Source organism: Leptosomus discolor, chromosome 5 (assembly GCF_034619465.1).
Source record: "Leptosomus discolor isolate bLepDis1 chromosome 5, bLepDis1.hap2, whole genome shotgun sequence".
Classification (NCBI taxonomy): domain Eukaryota; kingdom Metazoa; phylum Chordata; class Aves; order Leptosomiformes; family Leptosomidae; genus Leptosomus; species Leptosomus discolor.
Genome location: NC_141395.1, coordinates 23,251,709 through 23,261,654, shown reverse-complemented (window position 1 = coordinate 23,261,654; position 9,946 = coordinate 23,251,709). Strand labels below are relative to the sequence as shown.

The 9,946-nt window shown below is 39.3% G+C and overlaps 1 protein-coding gene across 1 annotated transcript in view; it reads left to right on the top strand.

Moving 5' to 3' along the window:
* The first annotated feature begins 1,016 nt into the window (after positions 1–1,016).
* The window catches only part of SLC25A12 (solute carrier family 25 member 12), a 49,776-nt gene continuing 40,846 nt past the window's right edge, over positions 1,017–9,946 (top strand). The window contains exons 1-3 of the mRNA XM_086465967.1: positions 1,017–1,186; positions 1,509–1,659; positions 6,990–7,132. Of these exons, the coding sequence (XP_086322093.1) occupies positions 1,017–1,186; positions 1,509–1,659; positions 6,990–7,132 (464 nt within the window). The remainder of the gene's footprint in view (positions 1,187–1,508; positions 1,660–6,989; positions 7,133–9,946) is intronic.

Here is a 9,946-nt window from a genome sequence, read left to right as displayed (position 1 = left end):
CTAGAGCAAATTTGTTGTTTTAAGAGATGTGAGTCATTGTTTCTTGACTATTATAAACTCCCAGCTACTGTATTGTAGTTTTGTATCTCACTGTGTTATCTGAGGTGTGACAGAAGCTGCCCTTTATGTGTTTTCTGGTGACGTGTAATAAAGATATCTGTTGGGCCCTTGGAATAGTACAGCAAGACAAAACATGCACTATTATTTAAGTCAGGTTTTACAAGCTGTGATAGAACTGTCCAAAGTAGAAATTTATCCTTTCCTGAGGCTGACCTGCATGTTTTTCATTTTGAGGTGTAAAGCAGGTTGGCATGCTCTACCGCTGGAGCATTAGGAGAGTCTGTCCAGAGCTACTGAATTCCAGCTAGAACCGATTATTTTGTGGCTCTGTTTCTTTGTTTGAAATATGGGGCTACCACCACTTTGCAGCCACGTTGCCAGAATACGAAGTTTCAGCGCTTGGTGTCAACAGGTGTAGCTTCGCTGACCCTCAAGGGGAACGGCTGCAGCTGTTAAGCCAGAAATGGGCTTCAGCAGCGTTTTAAAAAGTCCAGTTTTTCTCTACGGAGGCGCCGCCAGCAGCCCCGCGGCAAGGACCCACGCGTGCCTTTGGTGGGGCGGCCAACACGCCGTCGGCACCGCGCTAACGCGGGTGACTCCCACTGCCCGTCCGTGCGGCGGCTAACGCGGGGGCCGAGGCGGGAGAGGCATTGCTCCCGCCTCGGGAGCCCGCCTCGGGTCCCGGCTGAGAGCAGGCGGGCCAGGAGGTAGGGCCACGGCCGGCACCGGCGGGCTCGGCTCCGCTCCGCTCCCCTTGTCCCCGGAGACCTGCGGCGGGCGCTGCGGCCGCTGAGGGGAGCCCGCCGAGGGGAGCGGGCCGCGCCGGGCGGGGCAGGGCAGGGCAGGGCAGGGCAGGGCGCTCATTACCACGGCGCTGCGCTGAGGCGGCGGCTGTTGCGGCGGCGCGGCGGGTGGGTAGCGGCGGGCGGCTCCTCCTCCTTCTCGCCGGGCGCAGCATGGCGGTCAAGGTGACTCTACCCCTTCGTCGCTTGTCGCCGGAGGAGGCGGGCGGGCCCCCCGCCTGCCCGCGCGGGGCGGCCGGGGAGGAGGCGGGCGGCGGGAGGAGGCAGCCGCTGCTGCTGCGAGAGCCCCGCGGGGGGCCAGGGGAAGCCGCCGGCGGGGGGCGGTGATGGCGGGGCGGCCCCCGGGAAGGGGCAGCGCAGCCTGCCCTGCCTCCGCCTCTTGAGGTGAAGCGGCGAGGCTGCGGGGGCGCGGGCCGAAGGGCCCTGCGGGCGTGGGGCGCCGCGGGGCGGGCGGGGCTCTGCGGGCCGTTACCCGGCGCGGGCGGCAGCGGCTGGGCCCGGCGGGCGGCCGGCAGCTGGCGTCGCCGGGGGCCGGGGCGCCACGGCTCTTCCAGGCAGCCCCGAGCCTGACAGCTGTCATCGGCCGGGGAGCCCTTAGAAAGGGCAGAAGGTCACGTTTGTCTCTCGCCCTGCCGCTCCGATAAGGGAGCTGCTATTGCCGCCCTTACCAGGGCACCGGCGGTCTGTACCTGCGCGCTGTCATAGCCCGGCGAGCGGAGCATTAACGTGCTTGTGTTTACAGGTGCAATCAACCAAAAGAGCGGATCCTGCTGAACTACGAAATATTTTTTTGCAGGTAAAAAGATCTGTCTGATGTTTGATTGACAGACTTTTTATTTTTTGCCCTTTCAGCAGTTTGCCACAGCATCATTTGCGTGTCGTGTTTGTGGGACGCTTAAAAGTTCACTTTGCGGGCACGGTGTGTTGAAAGGGCCCTCGGGCATTGAGGAGAAACTGCTCCCAGCACAACTCACGATTAACCATTTCCAAATGATAATCTTAAATAATTTTCTGAAGTATTTTCTAATTTCCTATAAAGCAAATAATTCTAACTAAGTACTGTTATTTTTAAATACACTTTTGCAAGATTCTAAAAAATTATTTTTCCGTGGCTGTATGTTTTGTCCTTGGGATTTATATGTGTTCCTCTTACAAATGGACAGACGACTGGCAATGTTTTTAGAACTTAAAATTGATTTCTTAAGATTGGTATATTTCATCATAATATCCCTTGCAGGGCCTTAGATTTGTAACATATGTAAGTAACAGCATGAAGCTTTCTTCATTCCCCTTAGTTACAGTGACACATGATCTGAAAGGAAAATCCAGGCAATCCTAAAACTTTGGTTATAAGGTTTGAATCAGGCAGATGAAGTAAGAAGAGCAACTAAGTTTTAGATCAGTAGTCGGGCCACTGATAGTTCCAAAATCACTAAATCACCTTTTTTGTTTTCTGTTTATGTTGAATATTACATAGTATATTCAGCAAGCTTTCCTCTATGAAAAAGGAAAGAATATAAAATTAAGCATTAGAGCTAATACCATAAATAACGAAATCCATCGTTTCATCTTTGACATGTATCTTTTGGTCCTACTGTATCGTCTAAAAGTTTTCATATATGATAAGTAGACAGAGACACCTTTTTCTCTGAGAGAGAGAAGTTATGTCCTACCATAATTTTGATGGATTTATGCTTTTGCATACTGGATTATACTGGTGACGTTGCTGGAATGCTAAAACTTAGAATGCTGGAATCAAAGCGTGGAAGCCCAGCATTTAGTTTCTAGTAAAAAATCTTCCATCACAGGTTCATTTATTGTTGAGATGACGTTTTGCTTTTGTAGATAAGGAATACAGTAGAGTATGTTAATAAAATAAGCAACATAAATATATGATTTTAAAAAATATATTAATATAAAAAATGTGTGGTTCTAGAATATCACACAGCTCTTCCAACTTTTTGCAAGATACTTTTGCGTGTTTGCAAAGAAGTGAAATGTGGTGTCAAAATACTCTATTCAGCTTGGCAATGTGGACCTTTTATGGTTCTTGACTTCTTGACTATGATGCTTGCTTCTGGAAATAAATAATTTTTTGAAGTCCTTGATTTTGGTCATAGAGGGAAAAGTGGAGAGGAAGAACATTGTACAACTGGATCTCGAAATTGTCTCTGCCAGTACCTGTTTTATTGACCTAGAAAGCAGAGAGGCTGGTTTTAAAACAGCTTTTTGGTGTTCTCCATGTCTATCTTGTAAACTTCAAAGAAACATGCGAATTAAGTTGTGGATTTTGTGCTCTGAGGAATGAAAAATAGGAAAGCTCTCCTGTCTTCTCTTGAGTATCTGAGATTTGGAGTAAAAACAAAAAACAACACAAAAAAACCAACACAGACACCTCTGGCATAGAAAGAGAGTTTATACTTATTTTGGATTATATTTGATTATAACTGAGTTTGAAATTGTGGGTTTTGTTTGATAGGTAGCAGGCAAACTTAGTTGAAAACTTTAAAAAGATCAAAAGAAAAGCTGCGCTTTCCAACACTAAGTTGTAGAGAGTCTTGTTATGAAATACTGCTAGTGTTGCACACATGAGGGGTCTGACACGTCGTGCTCTTTGCTGAGAGTGGTGGCCTGTTCTGTGAGCCTCAGCTAAAGGTCTTGCATTCCTTCCTAAATTTGGCTTCCCCTGGAAACGGGCAGCAGGGAAGATGTGAACTCTAGACCTCTTCGTCATCCACCTTATTCATAGAGACTGTACTTAAATTTCCTTCTGTTCACGCGTATCCTCTAATGTCATTTGTGCCCCCTGTGTATCCAGTTTAAGTTGTATGTTAGTGGATGCTTGATATATACCTTTCTTGGAATTTCTGAAGCTTGCTGTATATTTCTTCTTATTTTAAACTGTTAAAAATTTTAAATTTGACTTGTATTAAAAAGATGTGCACCATCAAATAGGTTATCTCTCAGCTGCATGCTAACCGCAGACTTCAGTAACAACAATAAAAGAACAAAATAGAAATTCACTGAAGGCTGAAAGTGTTATGTAGAACAACAGTTATCAGATTTTTTAGTAAACCTTCAATCTTTTTTCGTAGGCAAGACTCAGTCAGGCCTTGGGGAATATAGTTGAATTATTCCCTGCCTGCTGGATGCAGGTGAAACCTATTCCAGCAAGGTGGAGAAAGAAACAAACCCAAATTTCCAGTTTTAATACAGGAAACTTCACCCACATCTCTTTTTTTGAATTTCCTGAATGTTTTGCTCATAGCTTAGCTTAATTAGAGGTATAAGAGTACCCATAAGTCTCTTCTAGTTTGGAATTTATTTTTCCTCTGCCCAGATAAAATCACTGGGATAGAAAACCCCTTTAAATTGAAAACTAACCAATTTTTCAAAGAAAACATTGTTTCTGAAAGCATTGTTTCTGAAAGCATGGCAATACCTAGCACTGCATTGTACAACTAGAGCAGGGTTTTTGTGTGTTCATGTTACATGATGATGTTTAAAAAAAAAAAAGTCTTACACAAACTCATCAAATGCTTACCTGAGACAGTCTATAAATGTATAGTAAGAATTTTGTGTTATAAAGTAATATAATTTGAGACAGGAGAATGCAGATTTAATGGATGTGTTATGTTTTATGTGTAAATGAAGATAAAATTTACGATTGCTCATTTTGTGCTAAAAGATTCTTAAGTTATATGGTGAAAAGATAGCTTGAGGACAAATGTAAATACAGGTGGAAAGGGAATAGCCTAGCTACTTTGTCAGGCCTTAATTTATTGGCTCGCAGCCAAGCTGTTTCAAAATACCATGACCTTCTCATATGGAGCTCAAGTATCTGTCAGTTAATTATTTTTGCCTCAAAATTTTTTTAACAAGACTTCCCAGACACAGTTTTTATTGTAAAACAATTCACTATTTATAATAAACGCAGATAAATTGGTGTCTGAAGAAAAAAAGATGTTTGACGTTTACGTTTTGACTCTTTGATGTGCACTCTACTGTTTTACAGTTGAATTCTGTTATTCTTGAAGATATGCTCAGTACTCTGCATGTTTGATGGTCCTTCATACATAAAACTTTTATTGGATTGCATGTCTTGCAGCAGAATTGTGCTTCGTAATGCATCTTTTAGTCACTTGTGTGTACGACTGAGAAGAGTTGATTCAATGAAGCCACAGTTTCATTATATTGTCGTGTCGGCAGCAGTGCTGAATTAAAGTATTCTTGTCCACTGCTTTGTGTTCCTATTTTTGTGGAAATCATCTGTTTTAATTCTGCGTTAGTTCAATGATCTAGTTTACTGTGCAGTCTTGCAAGCAGCTGTCATCACAGATATAAGGTGGAAGAGGGAGAGGTGATGAGGTGATGTGAGAGGCTAGTGTTGTGGAAGAGTTACAGGAGATGCTTAAGCAGGTGTTGATGCTGATGCAAGCTCCTTTATGCTGAAGTAATGTCCTGACTGAATGGGTTGGGTTGCATACAGCTGAAACAAGCATGAGACGTGGATGATCCCCTTTATCCTAATGGGGTGTTACACCTTTACAGGTATTGTATGTAGGTCCTACTGTTAATATTCTAATTCCTGTGGGTCCCTGGCAGTGTGAGGGCCCATTTGTTACTCTTTCCCATAAAGTTGTGTCAGCTGAATCACGATACTGCAGTATATAATGGAGAAGTTACAAATTACAGCTCATTAATTGAAGTTTGAGTTCGCTAGCATAGTTGTTGTGCTGTAGGTCTTAGGGGGCATTGCCATTTCTTTTCTTGCAGAGAATGCTTATGTATTTATCTTTTAATTACTAGAACCTAGAAAGGTGAATTAAATTTTTACAAATGAATTAAAAAATCGCTACTTTTACTGTAAATCAAAATCTAATGACAGAGCTGAGTAGTTTTGTGACTTCACTTTCTCAGAACGAACAGAGTTCTGTGTGTATGTTTGAAGGTCGGCATCTAAATCATTGTGAATACAAGTAGACTGTACAGTAGAGAGTGAACAGAAGAAATGGATTTTAAGCTATTAAATAAGCTTGCTTACATGTTTTGTGAGCAAAAATGCAGAGAAACAAACTCAGTCATCGAGTGAGTATCATAAATAAACTACAATAAATTTTTCCTGCAACTATCCTACTGTCTTGAAACGAGATCTCAGGGATATGAACTTCCATAATACATTTCCCTTTTATTTGTCACTTGTGATGCTTTCTACTCCTGCCTCCTCATGTCCTTAGTTCAAGATTGGTATTAGCCAGCGTAACTGGACAGGTGAGGGCATGGAATTTACTTAATGATAAAAAGTTTACTTTTAATTTAAAGCTGACCTATAGTTAAAAAACAGTGATTAATGACTTGAGACAGAAAAGTGAACAATAAGAATACTGATACAGGCATGTGACAGTTGTCTTGGTGTACAAGTAATAAAGGTGTACTTGGTTATTTTATTTTTAGTTAGCTCTATTATTATTTAAATGCTATAATTTAAAATTTGCCTGTGATTTTTATTTGAAAATTTATTGTTAATAAAATTAAAACTCTAAATTTAAACATCTCAGTTGACTCAAATAATTTTTGTCTGTGTGTGTGAATTTTTACTTAAATGAAAAATGCCAAAACCATTAGTTTCAGGATAAAAATTAATCTGAAAATTTATTTCTCACAAAAAGAGAAGAAATAATACATATTTTCCAAGCTAATTATAATAATGATCAGGAACAATTATTCAGAAGATATCTGCTACTAGGAATTGTAAGAAAATTTATGTGCTGTGTTTTCACAGTGTAGCTGCAAATGGAAAGCTACAGTATGGCTGTAATTGTTATAAATTTATGCAATTAGCTGACAGTTTCTGAAAACACATAATTGTCTTTTTATTAGAAGATACTGGTCATTATGTGAACACATCTATTCTACAGTGATAATCTGATTGTTGGTGGTAGGCAACTAGTATTGTAATGCTATTAGTTTAATCAAGCCCTTTAATTTCAGAACAGTTATGTGCAGACAGTTGTGCACCATTTCAAGTGATACTTAGTAAAGATACTAGTTTGGTAATCATTGATAATTAGCATCTAAATGGATTCATTTTTGTTTGTGTGGCTTTGTTTTTTATTTTTACTCTAGTATGCCAGTGTTGAGAAGGATGGTGAGCATTACATGACCCCAGAAGATTTTGTGCAAAAATACCTAGGACTCTATACAGATCCGCGATACAATCCTAAAACAGTGCAGCTGTTGGCTGGAGTGGCAGATCAAACTAAGGATGGGTGAGAATTTTGCTTTCTGTTAGAAGCTTGTAATACATTGGTAAATGTGTGAGTGAATGAGTTTGGTAATTTCATCTTTTAAAATACGTTATTGATTTTATTACACGTTAAGCTTTCAATTTTTTCTGAAGTACAATAGACTAAATTTGTGGAAATTGAGGAAAAATATGGTGTTTAACATGCATTTTAAAATTAAGATTTGTTTGAATGGAATTTTAACAATTACTACAAATGGAGAGGAAGTTGAACTGCAAATAAGTTTAATGTAATATGGTTACCTTGGAAAAGTTCTCTTCTGTACACTCAGGTCTGTGATTAGATGCTATGTAGAGTCTTTAGTGCCTGTAATTAAACACGGAGATATGGAAAAGCTTTCTTATTTCTGTAGTGTGTGATTCAAATCAAACCATTGAGGTCTCTTTTAAGGTGCTGGCTATTTGGAAAGAGAGACACTAATGACTCTATGAAGGAAGAAGGTGTTTGCCTAATCAAGATGAGGTCACACCACACAAAGCTTTTTGAGCTTTGTTTACAGATGATATTACTTGCTTTTAGACAGTTCTCTGAAACTAATTTACAAAATGTCCACTCTGCTGAAGTGTAGTACACTCTAACTCGTCTTCAAAGGAGCCTTTTCTCTTGCTGTATGTAGGCTTCTAGTTTTGGCCTTGGACTGTAGTAGGAAGCGTGGACGTTGTTAGAATGCGAAGGTTAAGATGGATCAGAGAACAGGTCAAGAATGCAGAAGGGAGCGGATGTTTTGTAGAGGAGAGAGAAAGTTGCTGTTACAATAGCATACAATACATTTGTAAACATGTGGATGTAACTTCTTTAAATTGAAAGCTCCTTGACTTCCTTGGATTTGTGAGTCTAAATCTGACCTTTGACATCACTTAAATGTTTTTGTTTTCCTCTATGCTGCTTTAGAAGATTTATTAGTTTGCATAGTGTCCTGAGCAGCTTGCACAGTGTCTGTGCTTTACAAATGAAATTGTATATACTGTATACATTTTACACTGACAAATGTAGGATCTCCTGTGTGATGTAATGTTACATGATTTTTTTTTTTTCATAAAGCTGCAGCGTTTTGGGAATACATTTGATATGTATATATATTTGATAAATCCAATTAACCCGTGTCTCCGTTTGCAATACATGGCTGCAGTTTGATGCATTGTTATGGGTTGAAAAGGCTATTTTGTATGTAGCTGTTGAAATAATAGTCTAATTGATGACTAATATACCAACATGTTAAGTATCTTGTTTCTCTGAAATCTGTTGGTTATCTTTTACAGTGTGCGTTTCTTCAGAAAATGTCTTATAAAAGGATATTTCTTATCTTTGTTACAGTAAGAAATCAATAATTTGTTTTATTGCTACAACAGAACAGATTGAGGCATCACTTTTTTTCTTGCTTTCCCTGTGAATATAGGGTGGTTTTTGTTGGGGTTTTGTTATTGTTGTTTTGTTTTTTAATTCTGGGTAATACTTGAAGTGAGATACTAAAAAATGGGTAAGTGTGCTTTATCTATTTCTGTATGGGAACAGTGGGAATGGGAATTGTTACCGTATCATCTGCAGTGCAAAATGTTTGTCTGTCTGAATACTTGTCTGTGACTTATTTTCCTAAAAGGTTTAATCTATATTTATCTCTAAACTGTATTTCATGTGAAGAATTTTTTATACGTCAATCATCATTATTGGTTTATTTATTTACTTTACATTCACATTCTTCCATTTGTAGTGAGCTGTAATATAACAAAATCCAGACTAATAACTGTATCCTCTGAACAGAGAGTTTAATCTGTAGCATGAATAATTATTGTAATCTTCAACTGAATTCCTGAATGCTTTATATCTTTCCAAGGACTTAGAGGTACTTTACAAAGTCCAAGGAAGTATTAGTAGTCCTATTCCATACATATATTTGTAAATTAAGTGACAACCCAATGTCACACAGCAAGTCATTGAGAAACTTTGGATTCTGTTAAGAAATTTCATTCCTGTATCTGCTGTCGTATTCTCTTAGCTTTGCTTGCCCTTCAAATAAATACTTAAAGTGTTCTTGGTAACTTTTCTCTGTTAATATTTTTTAATTTAATTTAGATTTAAGTTTGGCACTTTAGAAAAAAAGCACATTTTGGAAATGGCTGTCTGTAGGCATATATGTAATAAAAAGGGGGTTTTTAACTTTTTTTCTGATGGTAACTTGATCCTTACTTAACTGTTCCAGACTACTATTGCCTTTTCCCCTTACTATAGTACAAGACTGGTTTGCTTTAGAGGAATTCTGTAAGGTAGTTCTTAAAACAGATGACTGTTCATTTTCAAAGTGTTTATTCCTCATCGTTACAAATGGCATATTCTGAGAAGTGAATGTGATGAGCTCTAAATTAGAATTTGGCCTAAACTGCCTTGTCTGCTCTCTGTTTAATACAATGGGATTTCACTGATGCTGTAAGCATTCCTGTGTCTTCAGACTGCAGGTGCTAGTTTTGAGATTAGGATAAGTATCCTCTCTGAATAATGTACGTAGACATGTGTGCCAAAACCAGCTTCCCAGTTACATAAGTCAGTTAACATTAGTAGGTATTGCAGTTTTAAAATAGAAGATTTTCTTCTCCCTTCAAACCTTCAAAATTTCCTAGTCATTCAAAATTCTTCATTTTAATTGCTTGTTTCTAGGTACTTTTTTTATCAGCATATTGTTCTTAAAATTTGGAAATGTGTTAAGCTAAGTTCTGAAGAAAGAGTTTGTTTCACGTAATGGAGAGTCGCAACAGAGCTGTACATAATGTCTAAAAGCTACGTTTT